The following is a 27,995-nucleotide window of genomic DNA, read 5'->3' as shown; positions in this document are numbered from 1 at the left end:
ATTTCGACGCATGCCTCGGAGCTCCGGTATCAAACAGAACTTCACTATCAATACGTTGTCGTATTGTAACGTTAATGCTTTGAAAACTGGATCTATTGGCATCGGAGCTCAGGTGTCAATCGTCCCATCACTACAGAGACGTGGAGAAGTGAAGTACCTGGAACTATGAAGCCGGGTCGATGGAAAGGTCTCAGCTGGGTCCAATTTTACTTTTCACTGCTCTGTGTCATTCTGGACTTCCAGTTGGACGGTAAGACAAGACAAGCAGTATTGAGTGTCTCGGTCTTAACTCTGTGTCGGATAGATTTCAACTCGGTCTTGTATGGACTCGGGGCCCAGGTCAAATATATTCACTCCTTTCTTTAACAATGTTCTTAATGCCTATTGAAACGTGGGATTTCTATATTACTCGTAACATTAGGCTACCTACAGTCCGTTACTTTAATTAAAAAATAACCTCAAACTTTGTCCGAATTGCCTTGACTAATTGGTAGGGAAGAGTGGGGCAAATTGCTGTAAAGTTGCGCGCTCACTATTAGTTAATGGAAGACCTGTTTGCGCAGTAGCGAACCTACCTATTGGACCAGGCTCGTGATACTGAAAGGACAGTGTTGCCAACTCCTCAGTAAGGAAAGTAGCTATTGGCAGTCCTAAAAGTCGCTAGAAGTTGCTAAACGACTTCATCCCCTAATTTGCTGAATTGGCCATGTAATTGTGATGGACTCTGTAGGAGAGAGGAGTAAGGTCGTGGGAGAAACAGAAAGTGAGTAAAAAAACACCCTAAATATGTTTAGAACTACAAATGAACTTTCTTCTGGGACTGGGCCACCTGTGAGTGCTTTGGGACGGGTGGGGCCCACGGCAGCACCCTCTGCTCGCTGAGAAGAGTAAGAACGATACATGCTTTCACATCAGTCTCCAATAACACCAGAAAAGGTCTCTAGATTTGTCGCTAGTCACTTTTTTGAAAATGTGTCGCTAGAGGGGTCTGAATACTCGCTAAATATAGTGACAAAGTCGCTAAGTTGGCAACACTGACAGCTACCATAATACCAGCGCAATGACGGAGGAGAGTGCACTTTTTGTAAAACACAAAGGGCCGGTGGTGTGGTGGAAGCTATAAGTAGTTATACACCCTTATACCCATTTTTTTTCCAGTGGGCATTGCCTATACTCACTTCTTAATCCCTTCTGTTGCGTATCAAAGTAGTGTAGTGGAGGTTTACTACTTATTAATTATGTAGTACAATAGAGATCATACACAAAAGTCGCCTACAGAATCAAAAAGCAGGTGAAATATATTCACATGAGTGCCGCACACAGCCCTGTTTCAGCGGAATATCGTCTGCAGCCAGCAAAAGTTTGCGGCATGGAGCAGCTCACAGAAGAATGACATCGTTAGCTGGTAGGGTAGGAAAGACAATCCGTTGTGTTGTGACAAGGTAGGGCTGGTATACAGAAGAAAGCCCTATTTGGTAAAAGACCAAGTCCATATTATGGCAAGAACAGCTCAAATAAGCAACGATAAATGACAGTCTAGCGTTACTTTAAGACATGAAGGTCAGTCAATCTGGAAAATTTCAAGGACTTTAAAAGTTTCTTCCAAGTGCAGTCGCAAAAACCATCAAGCGCTATGATGAAACTGGCTCTCATGAGGACCACCACAGGAAAGGAAGACCCAGAGTTACCTGGCTGTCATGAGGCTGCCACAGGAAAGGAAGACGCAGAGTTAGCTCTACTGCAGAGGATCAGTTCATTAGAGTTACCTGGCTGTCATGAGGACTGCCACAGGAAAGGAAGACCCAGAGTTAGCTCACCAATAAGAAGAAGAGACTTGCTTGGGCCAAGAAAAATGAGCAATGGTTATTAGATCGGTGGAAATTTGTTCTTTGATCTGGAGTCCAAATTGGAGATTTCTGGTTCCAACCGCCGTGTCTATGTGAGATGCAGAGTAGGTGAGTGGATGATCTCCGCATGTGTAGTTCCCAATGAAGTATGGAGAAGAAGGTGTGATGGTGTGGGGGTGCTTTGCTGGTGACACTGTCAGTGATTTATTTAGAATTCAATGCACACTTAACCAGCATGGCTACCACAGCATTCTGCAGAGATACGCCATCCCATCTGGTTTGGGTTTGTGGGACTGTCAATTGGCTTGTCAAATGACTGCCTCGCCTGGTTCACCGACTAATTATCAGATAGAGTTCAGTGTGTCAAATCGGAGGGCCTAGGTCCGGACCTCTGGCAGTCTCTATGGGGGTGCCACAGGGTTTAATTCTCAGGCTGACTCTTTTCTCTGTATATATCAATGATGTCACTTTTGCTGCTGCTGATTCTCAGTTCCACCTCTACGCAGACGACACCATTCTGTATACATCTGGCCCTTCTTTGGACACTGTGCTAACAAACCTCCAAACAAGCTTCAATGCCATACAACACTCCTTCCGTGGCCTCCAACTGCTTTTAAATGCTAGTAAAACTAAATGCATTCTCTTCAACCGTTAATCTGGCCTAGTTGTCAAAGTTTCAAGCTTTTATTAAGTCACTCTGTTTTTTGTCTTATACACATTATTACAATTCAATGGTTATACAGTTTCTCAATACAACAATAATGCTCAATCAATCCTTAATGCTTTAAGCTATGCCAGATAATATTGCAAAACTTTAAATGCGTTAACACATCTAACAATATTGACTAAATAGCAAAAATAGTTAAATTACCTTAAATGCTCAACCCCTTGGTCACTTTCCCGTGATTGGTATTCTCTCCGTAATAATACTAGATTCTGAATTCCAATCCCTTACCACTATTCACTTCCAACGCTGTGTATAGACTCAATATTACTATGACTGGTATTTGGCCGTTTCTTTAAATTGTTAATCACTTCTGGACCTGATGTGTCACTGTGCGAGTGCCGCTTTGTCTGTGATCAAGAGGTGTCTGGACCCCTGTGTTTCAGAGACTCAGTTTTGGGTTCACAGAGCTTAACCAGGCAGTTAGTGATCCAATGAATACTTAAGCAAAATTTAACCAGTTCTTGAATATTGTTTAAGTCTGTCAAAGAGAGTATAGTGCAATAGTACATTTACCTATGATGATTTTCCATATGAAGTCTGTCTCATATGTCAGTGAGGATCATGCCTCCTTATGAGCTTTACTCTCTTTATATACTTTTTTACGGGGAAGTACGCTGGACCACACTGCACAATGTTAGCTCTGTTAGACTGCGCACTCGTAGCTCTCTTATTACATCATTCTGATTCACCCTTCTAAGTCTAATTCACAGATACTGACGCCCATAGCTCTGCTTCCGTGTTCTGATAAGTAGATTCCACTTGGTGATACCAGCTGGTTGTTTCCACTGTTGGGGGTGGTTTTTCAAGTCTCACCTGAGAGAAGTCTATGATTGGTGTCTCCTTTGTCTCCCCCTGGTGTCCAATATCAGTAGGTGTAGTCCATGGTTCCATGAGGTCCCCTGGATATCCTGTAGCAGAGTTGTCTTCCCGTGTAGAGGGAGTGTGCCGATCCTTTTCGGTTTTTGTCACAATACCATAGTGAAACTGACTATCCTACTGATCCTTGACTTCGGCGATGTCATTTACAAAATAGCCTCCAACACTCTACTCAACAAGCTGGATGCAGTCTATCACAGTGCCATCCGTTTTATCACCAAAGCCCCATATACTACCCACCACTACGACCTGTATGCTCTCGATGGCTGGCCCTCACTACATATCCGTCGCCAAACCCACTGGCTCCAGGTCATCTATAAGTCTTTGCTAGGTAACGCCCCGCCTTATCTCAGCTCACTGGTCACCATAGCAACACCCACCCGTAGCACGCACTCCAGCAGGTATAGTGCGCTGGTCATCTCCAAAGCCAACACTTAATTGGGCCGCCTTTCCTTCCAGTTCTCTGCTGCCAATGGCTGGAACGAATTGCAAAAATCTCTGAAGCTGGAGACTTATATCTCCCTCTCCAACTTTAAGCATCAGCTGTAAGAGCAGCTTACCGATCACTGTACCTGTACACAGCCAATCTGTAAATAGCCCACCCTACTACCTCATCCCCATATTATTACTTACCCTCTTGCTCTTTTGCACCCCAGTATCTCTACTTAAATCTATTGTGTTATTGACTGTATGTTTATTTTTGTGTAACTCTTGTTGTTTTTTGTCACACTACTTTGCTTGCTGGTACTGCATATATATATTTTTTTATTCTTTAAGGGGTCCTAAAATTCAAATCAAACAAGTCATACTATGGATCAATTAGCTATCTTAAAACAGACTTTTAAGAATTAATAAGGGCAAAGTATCTTTTATCTTGAGACATGTTCAAGTTCCTTCATTACATCATCTCATAGCCAGCAATAATTATTTTAATTAAATCCACATTTTGCTTCTAACATCGTTATATATTCCTTCTTAATAACGAAAAAGGAGTTTATTGTATAAATATGGCAGCTCTTGCTGTGATTTTTTTTTTTTTTTTTGGTCTAGTTTTCAGGCTTTTTGGGTGGGTTTTGAGTGGTCATTGGTCTCAAAATGTAGCTAGAAATGACAACCCTGTTAGTGAGTCTGCCAGATCGGAGGCAGTAGGGATGAACAGGGATGTTCTCTTGATAAGTGCGTGACTTTGACAATTTTCCTGTCCTGCTAAGCATTCAAAATGTAACGAGTACTTTTGGTTGTCAGGGAAAAAGAATGGCGTAAAAAGTACATTATTGTCTTTAAAAATGCAGTGAAGTATATGTTTTCAAAAATATAAACAGTAAAGTACTGAAGTAGTACTTTAAAGATTTTTACTGAAGTACTTTACACCACTGAAAATAACCATACCACAATATAGCCGTCTGCACCAAAAAATGTCCTGTCAACAAAAGCATATGTATAATCTCGCTATCAAATAAACGTCAGAATCCAAGTTTTCTCCGAACCACACCTACAGTGAGACGAGACTTCCTACCTTTGTTTAGACAGCAGGAATGTGGTTTGGACAAAAGTTGTATTCAAATGTTTATTTGATAGCGAGGGACACATTTCACTTTACGTCTGGCAAGTAGAGTTTCTAGAGATTATACATATGCTTTTGTTGACAGGAAATGTTTTTTTTTTGGTGAAGCTGGGTATGTTTTGGTAGGGTTATTTTCCGTTGCCACACACCAGAACAATGCAGAACTCGGCGAGTCAAACCAATACACAGACTCCCGATGTTGTGTCCCATAGCTAGCTGTGTGCCCTCATTGCTTGCTACTAACTTTACCCAAACCCTTTGGCTATTGCTGGTTTTCAAACTTGTCTTTTGAATATTCCCTTTACAAACAAAGCCCTTGATTTACATCTGGAGGGAGGAATGCATGTCGACAGTTAAAATGGCAACAGATCTCCAGAACACACACTGTTTCCTGCATTAAAGTCTGTTTCTATGTGGTTAGCTGAGCTAGCTATATGTGTTGCTTTGTGGGCTTCCAAAGAGGCTCACACAAACTATTGTGTTTCAGGTGTCTCGGGGGATAACGTGGAGATTGAGAAACACCGTGAGATGGGCCGTAAACTGTTGGAATCTGGTCAACTTGCTGGGGCCCTGTCCCACTACCACTCTGCAGTGGGTAAGGTTACCAATCAGACACACATCATCACAGCTCCAGCATCTTTAGATGTCTGCTTGTAGTCTGTTTGTGCCTCTCTCCCTCTGTCTGTACACTCTCTCAAAAATAAATCGGGCTGCTACCGCATTGCGTAAGTCTTTCCAGAGGATGGATCATTGTACATCGACTTTTTCATGCATCCCTTTCTGATGTCTTTCTCCCTTCACTCTTTCATCTATTCACTTAGATAAACACATTGAACATTTAAACCCACACTTTCAGTTGATGGATAGCCATATAATCAATATAGCTACATGAAAATAGCTAGATATAAACTATGTGATAACCTACTGTGTTTAACCCTATGCCTTCCCTCAGAGGGAGACTTAAAACTACAGATGTTGGATCTTAATTTTATCACTCTTTTGTGTGAGGAGAATTTTCCTCGTGCATCTGGAAATTCAAATGAGCAGTTCTCTTTCTCTCTATTCGGGGGCAGTCGAGTCATTGGGATCAGGATTCGCTATCTTAAAATAATGTTCTCTCTTGCTCCCACAAATGCTATAGGCCTAGGTCCTATTACTGAAACTTCAAATGTACAAAAATGTGACTCGTTTCAGGAAACTAGGCGTATGTCACGCGTCACTACCTCACAGGAGAGGCAGTTGAACATAAACGTAATTTTTTAAAATCAAATTGCGTTTTTTTTCTTCACGGAAATTCCTTTTGGAATGTGTTACCTTTTATGTGCCTTAATAAGAAACTTGTATGTCGTCTGTAAATACAAATAAAATGGTTAAATCAGGAGCCTAGTTGGTTTAGACACGGAAAAAGGAAGGAACCTTCCCGCTAGCCGCTAGCCTTGATTGGCTGAGATAGTAGATGGAGGGTTTAACGTTTATTCTTGACATCTTTGGTTGTTTAGTACAGGGCCTCACATGTGAATCCTTAAAGAGATGGGTGGTGCTGAGGCTTAAGAGGGTGGGAACGATGCTGAATGGGTGTAGACAAAGAGTTCTCCAGTAGGTTTACCAAAACATAGAATGGCCCTTTACTCAAAAGTTGGCTTACAAGTTTATCAACTTTCAAAGCAGAATGACTTTCCCATTGTTCCTCAGCTGTAGTGTATGATATACCATTTTCTAGCTCTGAGTCTCTACTTTATCTAATGTAAAAAAATAAAATTTCAAATTTTGCTACATACTGTAAGACTGAATCGAGCCGGTGGTTCACACATGTATCTGAAATGCAGCCGTACATATCAGCAACTGTTGTTTTATACAGCTCAATAAGACAAGATAGTTATTGGTCTCCACTAGGCTACGACATACGTGTCTAGTGTATCCTAAGGTTGTAAATGAACTGTCAAAATGTAGTTCAATCATTGTCCTGGGATGGTCTAGTCTAGCAGTTAGGACCACTGCCTTCAGCATGCACATATAGGCCTACCTTGTCGGTATGGGTTTGATTCCGACCCAAGCCGTTCTGGCACAGATAACGCATTCTCCAGATTGACTTGATGTAGTTACACATTTCAAATATATATTTTTTCTTTATAAGAAATGACCATAGCAGACACCAGTGGTGATTTCAGCATGTACATCTTGATGGGGCAAAGATAAACAAAAACATGTGGGATGATTGCCAGCAAAGCCACTACACAACACTTAACAATACATCGATTGCACTATAACGGTGACAAACGGTGCCCACAAACTGTTACTGTGAAGCTGTCCCAACAGCAGAGACCCAACAGCAGTCCCAACATCTCATCACTTATCACTGCTGCATCTGGCATAGTATATATTATTATTATTTGACCATGCTGGTCATTTATGAACATTTGAACATCTTGGCCATGTTCTGTTATAATCTCCAGCCGGCACAGCCAGAAGAGGACTGGCCACCCCTCAAAGCCTGGTTCCTCTCTAGGTTTCTTCCTAGGTTTTGGACTTTCTAGGGTGTTTTTCCAAGCCACCGTGCTTCTACACCTGCATTGCTTGCTGTTTGGGGTTTTAGGCTGGGTTTTCGTGCAGCACTTTGAGATATCAGCTAATGTAAGAAGGGCTATATATATATATATATATATATATATATATATATATATACATTTGATTTTTCAGCAGAGCCTTGTCTGGCAGTGAAACAGTTTAGTTAGCCTTATTTACTGCCTTTAAAAAAACATAGCTGATATGGCTGAATTGCTTAAACAAATGGGGTTTCTACTGACTATTGAGATGTACAAACTATGGCATAAGGGGACGACAAGTGGATAAGAGGCCATCTGTAATTTGGATTAAGACATTAATGAGTGAGCTAGGAAGGTGGTAGTCAATATAACTATTTGTTAAGCACTTTTGAAATGTACAGCTACAGAATTCAGAACATGGGCCATTCTCCCTGTACACCAAGTCAGAACCGCAGGATAAATAAAGGGGGCATATAAGCAGACAATGAAAGCTCTTACAATAGTCAATGATTACATTTCTCTAAAACAGGTTATAGGCTACATGTGCACCACCAAGTCAGAAGTAGGAAAAATTAAGGGAGGGGGGGGGGGGGGCAAAATGAAGAGGGGAAACTAGACCAAATTATTAGGGTGAGGCACATGGGCTACTAACAGCTTACTACACAACATACACTTGTGTATACTGTAGTGGAGAGAGTAATACTATCTTCCTGGCATATTACATAATTTATGCAGCAGCATAGAATACATGTTTGGACTCACCTTGTTGTGCTGTGCTCACTTGAACAGGAAGGTGGCGCGGCGGTCCTTCGTGGGCAAATTTTGTCATCAAACTTTGTCATCAAAGTCTGGCATTCTCTGTATTCTTGGTGCTTTCAAGACAACTGGAAACTCAGAAAAAAACAAGGTGGAATCATGATGACGTCAGTGATCTTCAGGTCGTAGCTCGAAGAGGCCAGATTTCCCGATTTTGAAATTCCGAGTTGGATGAAAGTTTAAAATGTATTTTCCAAGTCTGAGATTTTTTTTCCCCGAGTTCCCAGTTGTCTTGAACTCACTGCAGTCAGATTTCCCAGTTGTCTTGAACTCACTGCAGTCAGAGTTCCCAGTTGTCTTGAACTCACTGCAGTCAGAGTTCCCAGTTGTCTTGAACTCACTGCAGTCAGAGTTCCCAGTTGTCTTGAACTCACTGCAGTCAGAGTTCCCAGTTGTCTTGAACTCACTGCAGTCAGAGTTCCCAGTTGTCTTGAACTCACTGCAGTCAGAGTTCCCAGTTGTCTTGAACTCACTGCAGTCAGAGTTCCCAGTTGTCTTGAACTCACTGCAGTCAGATTTCCCAGTTGTCTTGAACTCACTGCAGTCAGAGTTCCCAGTTGTCTTGAACTCACTGCAGTCAGATTTCCCAGTTGTCTTGAACTCACTGCAGTCAGATTTCCCAGTTGTCTTGAACTCACTGCAGTCAGAGTTCCCAGTTGTCTTGAACTCACTGCAGTCAGATTTCCCAGTTCAGAGTTTACAGTTGTTTTGAACACGGCACAAATCATGCTTCATTGACAGCATGGCCAATGTTGAATGTTTATCATTTTAAGCTTGAAAAAGAGACCCTTATTCCCAGATTTGGGACCACACAGCCACTCCCACTGAATAGCAGGCTAGTTATTGCTTTGCAATGCTTGCAGTTAGCCACTGATTCCTTCCAAACCATTCATTGTTGAATTTGCGATTTCCAACTTGTTGTGTAATGTTTATGGCCGATGAGCACTGATACGTTTTATCTATAATTTCTCTTCATTATTATCTTCATATGACAAGGATTAATAAGGATGTGCCAGTAGATTGTTGACTTGATTCATGATGCTGACTCCTAGCTAAGATTTTTGAAATTATGATCAGTCCAACCAAAGCTAGTGTAGATATAACGTGATTTGACGTCTTGGATGGGCACTTCTAATGTAACTCTATGGCAGCACCCAAGGGGCTTAATTTTTCGAGCTCTACCCTTAGACTTGGCTGTGACGTAGTGTCCCCATGACTGACAGAACACTGAGCCAATCATGGCGCAACTAGAGAAGATTACCAACCCCTATACTCCGGATTTTCCGCTTGATGCCCCACCACAGAAAGCACTGAACTAGGCTGAAACACCTGCATTTTGGAGCTGCCTTACTCAAGAAAGCAAAAAAGAGACCATGTTTGTATGCGGCTTTATTAACTCAATGATTTTTTATTTAGTTTTTGACTTTGTTTTTAAACTGATATGTGACACGTATTAAAACCAAAATAACATTTTTTTTTTTTTTTGCCTTTATTTAACTAGGCAAGTCAGTTAAGAACAAATTCTTATTTTCAATGACGGCCTGCAAAACATGTAAAACAGGCAAGTGGTAAACAAATAAAATAACAGTACAGCAACATTATTTCCATTCCAACAAAGTGTTGGGTAAATTGCCGTGGTAAACAAGGAAATACTTAATATTTTTTTGTACAGAATGCTTATCAAATAAATACATGGCCCTTAGTCTGTTAAAGAGGACTAAAGAGGACTAAATTGTTCTGATGAAAGTACCAACCAGAAGGCAAACATATCTTGAAAGACTTTGGTTGCAAGCAGGACTAAGGCTGAGAGGAAGAGGTGACGCGAGATGGCTCACTCTCGCCAAAATAAGCTCAATGCGTTCCTATGGGCTTAATATGCAGACCTAAGCTTGTCACCTGCCTTTTGGGACATGACCATCTCACCATTAAATACAGATCTCTGACTAAGGTAACACCGACATAATCTTTTAAGGAGTGGTAGAGGTGAACAATAATAGTTGTCATTGAGATCAGCTGTGGGGGTGAATTTAGTGCATATTGATGGTTTAACAAGACATCAACTGGTGATAATCTAGCACCATCGATGGTTGCAATAGGCCCCTTGTTATTTCATTATATTCCTATAGGCTACATTTTGTAGGCTACCATTAGTGTATCAAATAGTCACATAATGAAAGGTGTGAAAACCGATAATCTACCGTTTGTGCAATTTATTTGACATTCATTTATCATTAAAGCAGATGTCCCCCAGCACAGGTACTCTCCAATGAAGACTGACGTCAAACTAAGTCCTTAGGCTGTTCAGTTACAGTCATTCAATTCAATTGACTTAATATCTATAAATGTGCACAATTTCATGAAAAGTTATATGGTATTTGAGACATTGGAATAATTGTACAATTTCAATAGCATTATTGACAATACATTTCACTATAATTTCAAGTACCTGTGATGGTGAATGCATTAAAAAATATATACACCAAGTGTGACGTTATATTTTTTAAATCAGAATGAGCAGGTAAGTGTTACAACAGTCAAACGATCAATCCTGAAATGTGACTATCAATCATGTTAATAGTATGTAAATCAGACATTTCACAATGGAATTAAATAAACATGTAAAAACATGTTTTTGTTGTATTTCAACTAACCCTAACCCTTTTCTTAACCTACTCCTCCTAACCTGCTACGTTAATTCTCCTAACCTACTGCTAAAAGTACATTTTTGACAAAAGCTGTATCCCTTCTAAACAAAAGCAGCAGAGAACTGGAAGGAAAGGCAGCCAAAGAGGTGTTGGCTTTGGGGATGACCAGTGACATATACCTGCTGGTGCGCGTGCTACGGGTGGGTGTTGTTATGGTGACCAGTGAGCTGAGATAAGGCGGAGCTTTACTTAGCAAAGACTTATAGATGACCTGGAGCTAGTGGGTCTGGCGACGAATATGTAGCGAGGGCCAGCCGACGAGAGCATACAGGTCGCAGTGGTGGGTGGTATATGGGGCTTTGGTGACAAAACGGATGGCACTGTGATAGACTGGATCCAATTTGTTGAATAGAGTGTTGGAGGCTATTTTGTAAATGACATCGCCGAAGTCGAGGATCGGTAGGATAGTCAGTTTTACGAGGGTATGTTTGGCAATGTGAGTGAAGGAGGCTTTGTTGCGAAATAGGAAGCTGATTCTAGATTTAATTTTGGATTGGAAATGCTACAATGAGTCTGGAAGGATGTTTACAGTCTAGACAGCCACCTAGGTATTTGTAGTTGTCCACATAGTCTAAGTCAGAACCGTCCAGAGTAGTGATGCTAGTCGGGCGGGTAGGTGTGAGCTGCGATCGGTTGAAGAGCATGCATTTAGTTTCACAAGTGTTTAAGAGCAGTTGGAGGCCACGGAAGGAGGGTTGTATGGAATTGAAGCTCGTTTGGAGGTTTGTTAACACAGTGTCCAAAGAAGGGCCAGATGTATACAGAACGGTGTCGTTCACGCAGCATGAGCGACATCGTTGATATATATACAAAGAAAAGAGTCAACCCGACCGATTTGACACACTGAACTCTATCAGAGAAGGAGTTGGTGAAACAGGTGAGGCAATCATTTGAGAAACCAAGGCTGTTGAGTCTACCAATAAGAATTTTGTGATTGACAGAGTCGAAAGCCTTAGCCAGGTCGATGAATACTGCTGCACAGTAATGTCTCTTATCGATGGCGGTTATGATATCGTTTAGGACCTTGAGCGTGGCTGAGGTGCACCCATGACCAGCTCGGAAACCAGATTGCATAGCGGAGAAGGTACGGTGGGATTCGAAATGGTCGGAAATCTGTTTGTTAACTTGGCTTTCGAAGACCTTAGAAAGGCAGGGTTAGATAGATATAGGTCTGTAGCAGTTTGGGTCTCGAGTGTCTCCCCCTTTGAAGAGGGGGATGACCGCAGCTGCTTTCCAATCTATGGGAATCTCAGACGATACGAAAGAGGGGTTGAATTGGCTAGTAATAGGGGTTACAACAATTTCGGCAGATCATTTTAGAAAGAGGGGGTCCAGATTGTCTAGCCCTGCTGATTTGTAAGGGTCCAGATTTTGCCGCTCTTTCAGAACATCAGCTATCTGGATTTGGGTGAAGGAGAAATGCGGGAGGCTTGGGCGAGTTGCTTTAGGTGGTGTTGATTGGGGTTGGGGTAGCCAGGTGGAAAGCATATCCAGCTGTAGAAAAATGCTTATTGAAATTCTCAGTTATAGTGGATTTATCGGTGGTGACAGTGTTTCCTAGCCTCAGTGCAGTGGGCAGCTGGGAGGAGGTGCTCTTATTCTCCATGGAATTTACAGTATCCCAGAACATTTTTGAGTTTGTGCTTCAGGATGCACATTTCTGCTTGAAAAAGCTGGCCTTGGCTTTCCTAACTGCCTGTGTATGTTTGTTCCTAACTTCCCTGAAAAGTTGCATAACCCGGAGGTTATTCGATGCTAATGCAGAATGCCACAGGATGTTTTTGTGCTGGTCGAGGTCAGTCAGGCCTGGAGAGAACCAAGGGCTATATCTGTTCCTGGTTCAAAAGTTTTTCAATGTGGCATGCTTATTTAAGATGGTGAGGAAGGCACTTTTAAAGATTAACCAGGCATCCTCTACTGACGGGATGAGGTCAATATCCTTTCAGGATACCCGGGCCAGGTTGATTAGAAAGGCCTGCTCGCTGAAAGTGTTTTAGGGAGCGTTTGACAGTGATGAGGGGCGGTCGTTTGACCGCAGACCCATTACGGATGCAGGCAATAAGGCAGTGATTTCTGTGATCTTGGTTGAAAACAGCAGAGGTGTATTTGGAGGGCAAGTTGGTTAGGATGATATCTATGAGGGTGCACGTGTTTACAGATTTGGGGTTGTTTTCTGGTGGGTTCATTGATAATTTGTGTGAGATTGAGTGCATCAAGCTTAGATTGTAGGATGGCCCAGAGAGTTAAGCATGTCACAGGTCACCTAGCAGCACGAGTTCTGAAGTTAGATGGTTGGGCAATCAATTCACATATGGTGTCCAGGGCACAGCTGGGGGCAGAGGGTGGTCTATAGCAAGTGGCAACTGTGAGAAACTTGTTTCTGGAAAGGTGGATTTTTAAAAATAGAAGCTCGAATTGTTTGGGTACAGACCTGGATAGGAAGACAGAACTCTGCAGGCTATCTCTGCAGTAGATTGCAATCCGCCCCTTTGGCAGTTCTATCTTGTCGGAAAATGTTATAGTTATGGATGGAAATTTCAGGGTTTTTGGTGGTCTTCCTAAACCAGGATTCAGATACTGCTAGGACATCCGGGTTGGCAGAGTGTGCTAAAGCAGTGAATAAAACAAACTTAGGGAGTAGGCTTCTAATGATATCATGCATGAAACCAAGGCTTTTACGGTTACAGAAGTCAACAAATGAGAGCACCTGTGGAGTATGAGTGGAGCTAGGCACTGCAGGGCCTGGATTAACCTCTACATCACCAGAGAAACAGAGGAGTAGGATAAGGGTACGGCTAAATGCTATCAGAACTGGTTGTCTATTACGTTCAGAAGAGAGAGTAAAAGGAGCATGTTTCTGGGCGCGATAGAATAGATTCAAGGCATAATATACAGACAAAGGTATGGTAGGATGTGGATACAGTGGAGGTAAACCTGTTCATTGTGTAATGATAAGAGAGATATTGTCTCTAGAGATGTTTAAACCAGGTGATGTCACTGCATATGTGGGAGGTGGAACTAAATGGTAGGTTAGGGCATATTGAGCAGGGCTAGAGGCTCTACATTGAAATAAGACATGAATCACTAACCAGGACAGTAATGGACAAGGCATATTGATATTAGGGAGATGCATGCAGGGCTAGAGGCTCTACAGTGAAATAAGACATGAATCACTAACCAGGACAGTAATGGACAAGGCATATTGATATTAGGGAGATGCATGCGTAGCCGGGTGATCAATAGGGGTCCAGTGAGTGGTTGGGCTGGCTGGAGACAGTGATTCAGACAGCTAGCAGGTCGGGGCTACAAGCTAGCAGAAGGGCCTTAGAGGGACGTCTCAATGGAGGAAGTCTGTTTTAGCCTCCGCGTGCGGTGGCGTCGATAGACCAGTCGTGATGGATTAGTAGGGTGCCGCGTAGCAGAGGGGTCCAAGTCCAATTGGCAAAATAGGTATAGTGGTCAAGGAAATTGGCAGGTGGATCTATACAGCTGACAGTCCAATGTTCTCTAGACAGCTAGCAGGCCACGGGCTAACAGCTAGCGGGCCGCGGCTAGCAGATGGGCAATCATGGGACGTCGTGATGTAGAGGCCAGTTGAGTACCCCCTCGAGCAGATGACATTTTAGTCCAGTCGTGAAGGATTCGATTTGCACTTGTCCTCAACACAATTTCTAGAGCAGAATTATATCTTATAAATACTTATCTTACTCCAGAAATATAGTATTACAAAGGCAGAAGATAATTAAAGTGTCTCTGGCTAAGAACCCAAGACAAACATATTAAGACAAAAATATGATGTGTGCTTCACGTCAAAAAACTGGGTTTAACTGACAACTTTGAGAGCCAATGGACTTAAAAGTTTTGAAAAGCTATTTTGAATCCATTTCATTGGTCAAGGTGTTGCGAAACGTTCATGTAGACGTAAAGGGGACAATAGTATCGATTCATGTAAAAAATAAAAAATGGTTTTCATCCGACAGCAATGGTATAATAATATAAATCTATGAAACTGAAGTGATTTGGTAAAATCTATCGGAGTAAAAGGTAAGTTACTTCCTTCAGAAATTACATAAGAGTACAAGTACAGCCCACTGAGAGTAACTAGAAAAGTACTAGTTCCTCCAAAAAGGGCAGTGGGCCCGATTTGAATTTGAACCCATGCCTACCCTGACATATGTGTGCCGTTGTCACTGACTGTACCCACTGGACCACTCAGGGACTGAGACATGTATTAATGTATTTTGCCTATTGCTTGCCTAAAACATATAATAAACCAATTGTACAAAAAAAACAAATCCCTAATGAAAAATACCTCTACCCCTTACAAATATTGTCAATTTATTTGAATTCACATGAGACACATGTAGCCTACATAGGCTACTTGAACTGACTCCCAGTAGACCTGTAAAACATCACTTACAGCAGCTCCCTAGCCGTGATTCTAAATATTAAATAGACCTTTCAAATCTTCCTGCTGCAGGATCAATTTCCTCCTGCAATGAAATGGTTCATATCAAGATCCAACATCTCTACCTGACCTACTATGAGCGGGCAGCTGTGTTTCTGGCAATGGGGAAGTCCAAGTCAGCCCTGTCGGACCTGACCAGAGCTATCCGACTCAAACCAGATGACCTCATTGTGAGTGGACATGGACAGTTGTCAAAAATAACATAATCTCTGTTTCATGACAAGCCACGGTTTTGGACAACAATGTTGTGGTATTGTTATTAATGCTCTTTCTCCATCTATCGCTGCCTTTTTACCTGTATCTATCGTTCTCTTTCTGTCTGTCACTGACTTACTTTACTACTACTACTACTACTGCCACTACTACTACTACTACTACTACTACTGCCACTACTATTACTACTACTGCCACTACTACTACTACTACTACTGCCACTACTATTACTACTACTGCCACTACTTCCACTACCATTACTACTACTACCACTACTACTACTACTACCACTACTACTACTACTACTACTGCCACTACTACTACTACTACTGCTACTGCCACTACTATTACTACGACTACCACCACTTCCACTACCATTACTACTACTACCACTACTACTACTACTACTGCCACTACTACTACTACTACTACTGCCACTACCATTACTACTACTACTACTACTACTACTACTACTGCCACTACTACTACTACCACTACTACTAGTACTACTACTACTGCCACTACTACTACTACCACTACTACTACTACTACTACTACTGCCACTACCACTACTGCCACTACTACTACTACTGCCACTACTACTACTACTGCCACTACTACTACTACTGCCACTACTACCACTACTGCCACTACTACTGCTACTGCCACTACTACTGCTACTGCCACTATTACTACGACTACCACCACTGCCACTACCATTACTACTACTACTACTACTACTACTGCCACTACCACTACTACTACTGCCACTACTACTACTACTACTACTACTACTGCCACTACCACTACTGCCGCTACTACTACTACTGCCACTACTACTACTACTGCCACTACTATTACTACCACCACCACCACTACTACCACCACTACTACTACCACTACTACTACTACTACTACTACTACTACAACTACCACTACCAACACTACTACTACTACCACCACTACCCCTACTACTACTACCACTACTACCCCTACTACTACTACCACTACTACTGCCTCTACCACCACTACTACTACTACTACTACCACCACTACCCCTACTACTACTACCACCACTACTACCACTACTACTGCCTCTATCACCACTACTACCACTACTACTGCCTCTACCACCACTACTACTACTACTACTACCACCACTACCCCTACTACTACTACCACTACTACTACCACTACTACTGCCTCTATCACCACTACTACTACTACTACTACCACCACTACCCCTACTACTACTACCACCACTACTACCACTACTACTGCCTCTATCACCACTACTACCACTACTACTGCCTCTACCACCACTACTACTACTACTACTGCGTCTACCACCACTACTACTACTACTACTGCCTCTATCACCACTACTACCACTACTACTGCCTCTACCACCACTACTACTACTACTACTACCACCACTACCCCTACTACTACTACCACCACTACTACCACTACTACTGCCTCTATCACCACTACTACCACTACTACTGCCTCTACCACCACTACTACTACTACTACTGCGTCTACCACCACTACTACTACTACTACTACTGCCTCTATCACCACTACTACCACTACTACTGCCTCTACCACCACTACTACTACTACTACTGCATCTACCACCACTACCCCTACTACTACTACCACCACTACTACCACTACTACTGCCTCTATCACCACTACTACCACTACTACTGCCTCTACCACCACTACTACTACTACTACTGCGTCTACCACCACTACCCCTACTACTACTACCACCACTACTACCACTACTACTGCCTCTATCACCACTACTACCACTACTACTGCCTCTACCACCACTACTACTACTACTACTGCGTCTACTACCACTACCCCTACTACTACTACCACCACTACTACCACTACTACTGCCTCTATCACCACTACTACCACTACTACTGCCTCTACCACCACTACTACTACTACTACTGCGTCTACCACCACTACCCCTACTACTACTATCACCATTACTACTACTACTACTGCCTCTATCACCACTACTACCACTACTACTGCCTCTACCACCACTACTACTACTACTACTGCCTCTACCACCACTACCCCTACTACTACTACCACCACTACTACCACTACTACTGCCTCTATCACCACTACTACCACTACTACTGCCTCTACCACCACTACTACTACTACTACTGCGTCTACCACCACTACCCCTACTACTACTACCACCACTACTACCACTACTACTGCCTCTACCACCACTACTACCACTACTACTGCCTCTACCACCACTACTACTACTACTACTGCGTCTACCACCACTACCCCTACTACTACTACCACCACTACTACCACTACTACTGCCTCTACCACCACTACTACCACTACTACTGCCTCTACCACCACTACTACTACTACTACTGCGTCTACCACCACTACCCCTACTACTACTACCACCACTACTACCACTACTACTGCCTCTACCACCACTACTACCACTACTACTGCCTCTACCACCACTACTACTACTACTACTGCGTCTACCACCACTACCCCTACTACTACTACCACCACTACTACCACTACTACTGCCTCTACCACCACTACTACCACTACTACTGCCTCTACCACCACTACTACTACTACTACTACTGCGTCTACCACCACTACCCCTACTACTACTACCACCACTACTACCACTACTACTGCCTCTACCACCACTACTACCACTACTACTGCCTCTACCACCACTACTACTACTACTACTGCGTCTACTACCACTACTACTGCCTCTACCACCACTACTACTACTACTACTGCGTCTACCACCACTACTACTACTACTACTGCGTCTACCACCACTACCCCTACTACTACTACCACCACTACTACCACTACTACTGCCTCTACCACCACTACTACTACTACTACTGCCTCTACCACCACTACTACTACTACTACTGCGTCTACCACCACTACCCCTACTACTACTACCACCACTACTACCACTACTACTGCCTCTACCACCACTACTACTACTACTACTGCGTCTACCACCACTACTACTACTACTACTGCGTCTACTACCACTACCCCTCCTACTACTACCACCACTACTACCACTACTACTGCCTCTACCACCACTACTACCACTACTACTGCCTCTACCACCACTACTACTACTACTACTGCGTCTACCACCACTACTACTACTACTACTGCGTCTACTACCACTACTACTACTACTACTGCGTCTACCACCACTACCCCTACTACTACTATCACCATTACTACTACTACTACTGCCTCTACCACCACTACTACCACTACTACTGCCTCTACCACCACCACTACTACTACTACTGCGTCTACCACCACTACCCCTACTACTACTATCACCATTACTACTACTACTACTGCCTCTACCACCACTACTACCACTACTACTGCCTCTACCACCACCACTACTACTACTACTGCGTCTACCACCACTACCCCTACTACTACTACCACCACTACTACTACTACTACTGCGTCTACTACCACTACTACCACTACTACTGCCTCTACCACCACTACTACTACTACTACTGCGTCTACTACCACTACTACCACTACTACTGCCTCTACCACCACTACTACCACTACTACTGCCTCTACCACCACCACTACTACTACTACTGCGTCTACCACCACTACCCCTACTACTACTACCACCACTACTACTACTACTACTGCGTCTACTACCACTACCACCACTACTACTACTACTACTACTACTACTGCCTCTATCACCACTACTACCACTACTACTGCCTCTACCACCACTACTACTACTACTACTGCCTCTACCACCACTACTACTACTACTACTGCGTCTACTACCACTACCACCACTACTACTACTACTACTGCCTCTACCACCACTACTACCACTACTACTGCCTCTACCACCACTACTACTACTACTACTGCCTCTACCACCACTACTACTACTACTACTGCCTCTACCACCTCTACCACCACTACTACTGCCTCTACCACCACTACCACCACTACTACTGCTACTGCGTCTACTACCACTACTACCACTACTACTACTACTACTACTGCCTCTACCACCTCTACCACCACTACTACTGCCTCTACCACCACTACCACCACTACTACTACTACTGCCTCTACCACCTCTACCACCACTACTACTACTACTACTACTACTACTACTGCCTCTACCACCTCTACCACCACTACTACTGCCTCTACCACCACTACCACCACTACTACTACTACTGCCTCTACCACCTCTACCACCACTACTACTACTACTACTGCCTCTACCACCACTACCACCACTACTACTACTACTGCCTCTACCACCACTACTACTACTACTACTGCCTCTACCACCACTACCACCACTACTACTACTACTGCCTCTACCACCTCTACCACCACTACTACTACTACTACTACTACTACTACTGCCTCTACCACCTCTACCACCACTACTACTGCCTCTACCACCACTACCACCACTACTACTACTACTACTGCCTCTACCACCACTACCACCACTACTACTACTACTGCCTCTACCACCTCTACCACCACTACTACTACTACTACTGCCTCTACCACCACTACCACCACTACTACTACTACTGCCTCTACCACCACTACCACCACTACTACTACTACTGCCTCTACCACCTCTACCACCACTACTACTACTACTACTACTACTACTACTGCCTCTACCACCTCTACCACCACTACTACTGCCTCTACCACCACTACCACCACTACTACTACTACTACTGCCTCTACCACCACTACCACCACTACTACTACTACTGCCTCTACCACCTCTACCACCACTACTACTACTACTACTGCCTCTACCACCTCTACCACCACTACTACTACTACTACTGCGTCTACCACCACTACCACCACCACTACTACTACTACTGCCTCTACCACCTCTACCACCACTACTACTACTACTACTGCCTCTACCACCTCTACCACCACTACTACTACTACTACTGCCTCTACCACCTCTACCACCACTACTACTACTACTACTGCGTCTACCACCACTACCACCACTACTACTACTACTACTGCGTCTACCACCACTACCACCACTACTACTACTACTACTGCGTCTACCACCACTACCACCACTACTACTACTACTACTGCCTCTACCACCACTACCACCACTACTACTACTACTACTACTACTGCGTCTACCACCACTACCACCACTACTACTACTACTACTGCCTCTACCACCACTACTACTACTACTACTACTACTACTGCGTCTATCACCACTACTACCACTACTACTGCCTCTATCACCACTACTACCACTACTACTGCCTCTATCACCACTACTACCACTACTACTGCCTCTACCACCACTACTACTACTACTACTGCCTCTACCACCACTACTACTACTACTACTACTACCACTACTACTACTACTACCACTACTACTACTACTACTGCCTCTACCACCACTACTACTACTACTACTACTACCACTACTACTACTACTACCACTACTGCTACTACTACTGCCTCTACCACCACTACTACTACTACTACTGCCTCTACCACCACTACTACTACTACTACTACTACCACTACTACTACTACTACCACTACTACTACTACTACTGCCTCTACCACCACTACTACTACTACTACTACTACCACTACCACCACCACTACCACCTCTCTTTTTCTCTCTATTTCTCCCCCTCTCCATGTTTTCAGGCCAGACTGCAGATGGGGAATATCTTCCTAAAGATGGGCAACACCCAGAAGGCCCGGGAGAACTTTCAGGCTGTGGTAAGTCTTGATACATAGAAATATAACTACTAGAATGCTACTACTAGAATAATATTATTTTTCTATGTCTAGATGCACCTTATCCTTCTGTCAATCAAAATCTCACCGCTGTATATTTTTTCCAATGCTCACACCACCATCACATCCTCTTGCTGTCTCATATTGCCGTTCATTTATTTTCTCATTCATTATCCTTTTGTAGTTGCAGTTATGTGATGTGGGCAAAGTAAAGGAAATCTGAAGGGTTATATGAAACTTGATATGAGTTGTGTGCTATTATGTATTTATTTATATTTGCTTCAGAAACTTGACCTTTTTTTATTTTTCTCCTCCTCAGCTGCAGCGCTCCCCAGACCAGGATGAGGCGCGGCACCAGCTGATGAGGGCCAACGAGCTGGAGGAGCTGCAGGAAAAGGCCCACGCGACCCACCACAGAAGAGACTACAGGACCACCATCAATGTGTTGGATCGGGTTTTAGTGGTAGGGGTTAGCTCTGCCACAGTGCCTAGTCGTTGGGCCTGGTCATGGAGGTAGGGGTTAGCTCTGCCACAGTGCCTAGTCGTTGGGCCTGGTGGTGAAGGTACAGGTTGGCGCTGACCTAGGCATTGGGCCTGGTCATGGAGGTAGGGGTTAGCTCCGCCACAGTGCCTAGTCGTTGGGCCTGGTGGTGGAGGTACAGATTAGCGCTGACCTAGGCATTGGGCCTGGTCATGGAGGTAGGGGTTAGCTCCGCCACAGTGCCTAGTCGTTGGGCCTGGTGGTGGAGGTACAGGTTAGCGCTGACCTAGGCATTGGGCCTGGTCATGGAGGTAGGGGTTAGCTCCGCCACAGTGCCTAGTCGTTGGGCCTGGTGGTGGAGGTACAGGTTAGACACAGGGCCTCGTCGAAGGATGGAAAGTAAGGTCTATTTTCCTAAACAATACCTTCATCATCAAACAGTGCTGTATTATACTTCAACAGTCTTTGTATCAAATTATAAAAAGGTCAAATTCACACCACTGACCCTACCTTCCTTTTTCCAAAAGCTGTCCCCCTGGGACCCTGAGTCTCTGGAGCTCCGGGCTGAATGCTACATCCACCTGGGAAACACCAGGAAGGCCATCCAGGACCTGACTCCCACCGCCTGGCTGAGGAATGACAACCGTGCTGCCTTCCTCAAGCTCAGTACCCTGCACTATAGCCTGGGGGAGAACAAGGAGTCAATAGGGTACGCTCACTAGGAATTAGTAATAGGGAAGAGTGATTAAACAAACAACCACCCACATTTATCAAGAAAATACATATAAATGAAGAGGTTTTGGGACACTTGATGTTTGACAGTTGGTAAAGAATGCACACTGTGTCTTTTGAAAACGGTGCATTTGTGCATTAGACTTTTTCCACATTTTGTTACGTTACAGCCTTATTCTAAAATGTATTAAATTGTTTTTTCCCCCTTATCAATTTGGGGCGGCAGGTAGCTTAGTGGTTAGAGCGTTGGACTAGTTAACCGAAAGGTTGCTGGATCGAATCCCCGAGCTGACAAGATAAAAATCTGTTGTTCTGCTCCTGAACAAGGCAGTTAACTCACTGTTCGGCCAGTAGGCCGTCATTGTAAATAAGAATTTGTTCTTAACTGACTTACCCAGTTAGATAAAGGTTAAATTTAAAACATTTAAATCAATCTACACACAATACCCCATAATGACAAAGGAAAAACAGGTTTTTAGAAATGTTTGCAAATGTATTTTTTTTTTACTGAAATTTGACATTTACCCTTAATCAATCAATCAATCAAATGTATTTATAAAGCCCTTTTTTACATCAGCCGATGTCACAAAGTGCTATACAGAAACCCAGTCTAAACCCCCAACCAGCAAGCAATGCAGGTGTAGAAGCACGGTGGCTAGGAAAAACTCCCTAGAAAGGCCAAAACCTAGGAAGAAACCTAGAGAGGAACCAGGCTATGAGGGGTGGCCAGTCCTCTTCTGGTTGTGCCGGGTGGAGATTATAACAGAACATGGCCAAGATGTTGAAACATTCATTGATTACCAGCAGGGATAAATAATAATAATCAGGTCATATTCCAAAACAAAATTAGCCGTTTCCAGCTACAATAGTCATTTACAACATTAACAATGTCTACACTGTATTTCTGATCAATTTTATGTTATTTCAATGGACAAAAAATGTGCTTTTCTTTTAAAAAAACAAGGACATTTCTAAGTGACCCCAAACTTTTGAACACATTGTGTAAATCTCTTTCCTCTCCTTCTGCAGTCACGTCCGGGAGTGTCTGAAGCTGAACCAGGATGACAAGAAGTGTTTGTCCCACTTCAAACAGGTGAAGAAGCTCATCAAGCAGCTGGACTCTGCCGAGGAGCACATCAAGGAGGAGAGGTCCGTACTACTGCATCTAGTGTGAACATTTCAGTTGTCTTTTGGTTGCCTGAAGAGTATGATCACTTGCCCGAAAATGTTGTGTCAAGTTGTTTAGATGTCCTTTGGGTGGTGGACCATTCTTGATACACACGGGAAACTGCTGAGCGTGAAAAACCCAGCAGCCTTGCAGTTCTTGACAAACTCTAACCGGTACACTGGTCTTTTGTCTTGCCCATTTACCCTCTGAATGGCACACATACACAATCCATGTCTCAATTGTCTCAAGGCTTAGAAATCTTTCTTTAAACCTGTCTCCTCCCCTTCATCTACACTGATAGAAGTGGATTTAACAAGTGACATCAATAAGGGATCATAGCACTCTCCTGGTCATTCTGTCATGGAAAGTTCTTAATGTTTTGGACATTCAATGTACAACACGCTCTATGCCTTTCACCTACACATAGGGGAGGAATAGGAACGATCAAAACTGGAGTTCTTTTTATCTGAGGAAACTCTTCCCCGACTGCCATAAATGCCATACATTGTTTGTCTTTCACTTGAAGAATGGGGAAGAACCAGAAAGATCAGTTTAACAATGTTTATGTCTCTGTTTCCAGTATGAAGAAAGTTAGAGGTAGTTTCACAAGCCAATGCTAGATACCCATAGACTTCCAGTAATTGTGCTAATGCTAGTTACCATTGGCTCGCAAAAATATGTCCCAACTCCCTTCATACTGGACACAGAGACATAAAAATGGTGCCTATCAGTTCATCTGTCTCTGGGTAAGTAGATAAAGGGCCTTATTGCCAAAATCCCAAAGTATCCCTTTAAGGCTAATGGAATTCTTTGCAGTTTGGTTGTTTTCACTAGTACAAATTGTATTTGTTATTTTTTACACCTACGCAACGGGGCATCGTCAGAGCAGGCTCAAATTCCATGACTGCTCAGTTCACTTGCCCCAGGCGATAGGGCCACCCTAAATGTGGACTTTTGTGTCAGTCCCTATGTGAGTTTTATATTTCAGTCCTTTTTTGTTCCTTTGACAGTTTTATATTTTAGGTTTCTTCTCAGGTTTCTTTGACCGTTTTATCACTAAACTTATTCTATTTGTATCCACTTTGATTGATTTTAGTTATGACTATTGTTTAATTCTTCTTGCCTCAAAATGAAAATGTATTATTGAATATTTTGTTCTCAGGTATCAAATGGCCATATCCAACTATGAGTCAGTGATGAAGACTGAACCTAATGTCCCCTACTACACCAATAAGGCAAAAGAGAGGATCTGCTTCTGCCTGGTCAAGGTGGGTCCCATCACATAGAAACAGATGAATTGTGCCGTTGCCATAGCCTCAGCCATAGTCATTTGATAGAAATAGCTTGGCCTGTTCTAAATTCAGAAATTAATTGGTAGTGTGATCAAATTCTCAGAACTACTTTCACAGCTACTGATTTCGAAAACGTTTTAAAAAGTATATTACTTAATGATTAAGTAATTACAAATGGACTGGGAACCACTAATAATTAAGCAATAAGACCCGAGATGGTGTGGTATATAGTATGGCCAATATACCACGGCTAAGGGCTGTTCTTACGCACGACACAACACGGAGTCCTTAGCCGTCACAAACCCCCGAGGTGCCTTATTGCTATTATAAACTGGTTATCAACGTAATTAGAGCAGTAAAAATACATGTCTGATATACCACGGCTGTCAGCCAATCAGCATTCAGGGCTCGAACCACCCAGTTACAATGCTTTATATACGTACGTTGCTCCATTATTCTCCACCAGGAAAAGATGGCTGCTAAGGCAATAGACATCTGCTCTGAAGCCCACCAGAGAGATCCACGCAACATCAACATCCTTCGAGACAGAGCTGAGGCCTTCATCCTCAACCGGGACTACGGTGAAGGTACTTTCACCATGCTGTCACTGTAGCATAGGGAACGATGACATGGAATGAAAGCACTTTGTCGCATTGTTTTTAACTCCCTCAAGTACTCTGGCTTTATTTACTTGTGGGCTTGTTGTAGCTCAGGGACTCCCACACCTGCCATGTAAACCCCGTGTTTATAGCCAGGAGCCTGAACTGACACTTGTACTTGACTTTTTTTCCACCCTGACTAGCTCGGACTTTGCTGATCGCTACTTTATTGAGGAAACATGTACTTACTCTGACTGTGATACAGTATGTGGTTGTCTCTCCTGATGAATGGTGAGACAACCACATAGATTAATTGAACTGTAAGTTGCTCTGGATAAAAGCATCTGCTAAATGACTAAAAATGTAAATGTAAGTCCTAATTACTGCACAGCCAAATTCTCTGCCTTTTTTTCTTTACCCCTCCTTAGCGGTGGAAGACTACGAGGAAGCCATGGAGTTTGACAAGGAGAACAATGAGATCAGGGATGGTTTAAAGCGAGCCCAGGCACTGCTCAAGTTCACCCCAAAGAAAGACTATTATAAGATCCTAGGTGTCGAAAGGTATGTCCGACCTAGAGAATGGAACCGTGTTCAAATACTTCTTCAAAACATAATTCCTGTCTCTATGTGATCTGTCTATATGTGATCTGTCTCTATATGATCTGTCTATATGTGATCTGTCTCTATGTGATCTGTCTATATGTGATCTGTCTCTATGTGATCTGTCTCTATGTGATCTGTCTCTATGTGATCTGTCTCTATGTGATCTGTCTCTATGTGATCTGTCTCTATGTGATCTGTCTCTATGTGATCTGTCTATATGTGATCTGTCTATATGTGATCTGTCTATATGTGATCTGTCTCTATGTGATCTGTCTCTGTGATCTGTCTATATGTGATCTGTCTATATGTGATCTGTCTATATGTGATCTGTCTCTATGTGATCTGTCTCTATGTGATCTGTCTATATGTGATCTGTCTATATGTGATCTGTCTATATGTGATCTGTCTCTATGTGATCTGTCTCTGTGATCTGTCTATGTGATCTGTCTATATGTGATCTGTCTCTATGTGATCTGTCTCTATGTGATCTGTCTCTGTGATCTGTCTCTGTGAGATCTGTCTCTGTGAGATCTGTCTCTATGTGATCTGTCTCTATGTGATCTGTCTCTATGTGATCTGTCTCTATGTGATCTGTCTCTATGTGATCTACAAGCGATTGGACAAGGGAAAAGTTCATTCTTTTGAAATTGTTTCTATGCTATGTAATTTCTATGCTATTCTTTTCACCAACCTCCTGTGATCACTTCAGGGAAATTGGAATGCATTTACTCCTTGTAATCAAACAAGCTTTGACCTTTATGTTATTTTTCTCCAGGAGTGCCAACAAAGAGGAAATAATCCATGCATACAGGCAGCAGGCCAGAAAGTGGCATCCTGACAAGTACAGAGTGGATTGGGAGAAGAGGAAGGCAGGGAAAAGGTTCAATGACATCACCTCTGCAAAAAAGGTGCTCACCAACCCAGGTACTGTAATGTATATGCACCTGATAATGTTGATCAAGCCTAGTATGATTGTATTTAGGAAGCTGTGACCTATTTGGAGTATGAGGACATCCTGTCACAAGTTTTCAGCAATCAAAATGTGTTGAAAGCAGAGCCGGAAACAGGATAAACTTGTTGTTTATTCACATGTCTCTCCATTCCCCTGTAGAAATGCGTAAGAAGTTTGACTCGGAAGTTTGATCCCTGGACCCAGTGAGCCTGCAGGGTGGAGGAGGAGGTCAGGGTGGAGGAGGGGGTCAGGGTGGAGGAGGAGGTCAGGGTGGAGGAGGGGGTCAGAGTGGAGGAGGAGGTCAGGGTGGAGGAGGGGGTCAGGGTGGAGGAGGGGGTCAGGGTGGAGGAGGGGGTCAGGGTGGAGGAGGAGGTCAGGGTGGAGGAGGAGGTCAGAGTGGAGGAGGAGGTCAGAGTGGAGGAGGAGGTCAGGGTGGAGGAGGGGGTCAGGGTGGAGGAGGGGGTCAGGGTGGAGGAGGGGGTCAGGGTGGCCAGGGATGGCCCTTCCACTTTAA

At 43.3% G+C, this 27,995-nt stretch overlaps 1 protein-coding gene across 1 annotated transcript; it reads left to right on the top strand.

Moving 5' to 3' along the window:
• Nucleotides 1–20: 20 nt before the first annotated feature.
• On the top strand, nucleotides 21–27,701 carry LOC139388044 (dnaJ homolog subfamily C member 3-like). The gene is made up of 12 exons (XM_071134543.1): nucleotides 21–250; nucleotides 5,502–5,609; nucleotides 15,559–15,716; nucleotides 21,562–21,636; nucleotides 21,974–22,117; nucleotides 22,663–22,844; nucleotides 23,897–24,016; nucleotides 25,198–25,303; nucleotides 25,794–25,914; nucleotides 26,355–26,487; nucleotides 27,305–27,453; nucleotides 27,641–27,701. The coding sequence occupies exons 1-12, from the start codon at nucleotides 166–168 to the stop codon at nucleotides 27,670–27,672; spliced, it is 1,413 nt and encodes a 470-aa protein (XP_070990644.1). The 5' UTR covers nucleotides 21–165; the 3' UTR covers nucleotides 27,673–27,701.
• Nucleotides 27,702–27,995: the final 294 nt, after the last annotated feature.

The sequence above is a fragment of the Oncorhynchus clarkii genome, chromosome 29 (assembly GCF_045791955.1).
Source record: "Oncorhynchus clarkii lewisi isolate Uvic-CL-2024 chromosome 29, UVic_Ocla_1.0, whole genome shotgun sequence".
In the NCBI taxonomy this organism is placed as follows: domain Eukaryota; kingdom Metazoa; phylum Chordata; class Actinopteri; order Salmoniformes; family Salmonidae; genus Oncorhynchus; species Oncorhynchus clarkii.
Note: the sequence above shows the minus strand (reverse complement) of the source record. Positions and strands in the feature narration are given on the sequence as shown.

Coding starts and splice junctions, on each gene's coding strand:
- LOC139388044 (XM_071134543.1), top strand. CDS start 166: ATGAAGCCGGGTCGATGGAAAGGTCTCAGCTGGGTCCAATTTTACTTT. Junction 15,717..21,561: donor TCAAACCAGATGACCTCATT/GTGAGTGGACAT, acceptor CCATGTTTTCAG/GCCAGACTGCAGATGGGGAA. Junction 25,304..25,793: donor TCTGCTTCTGCCTGGTCAAG/GTGGGTCCCATC, acceptor ATTCTCCACCAG/GAAAAGATGGCTGCTAAGGC.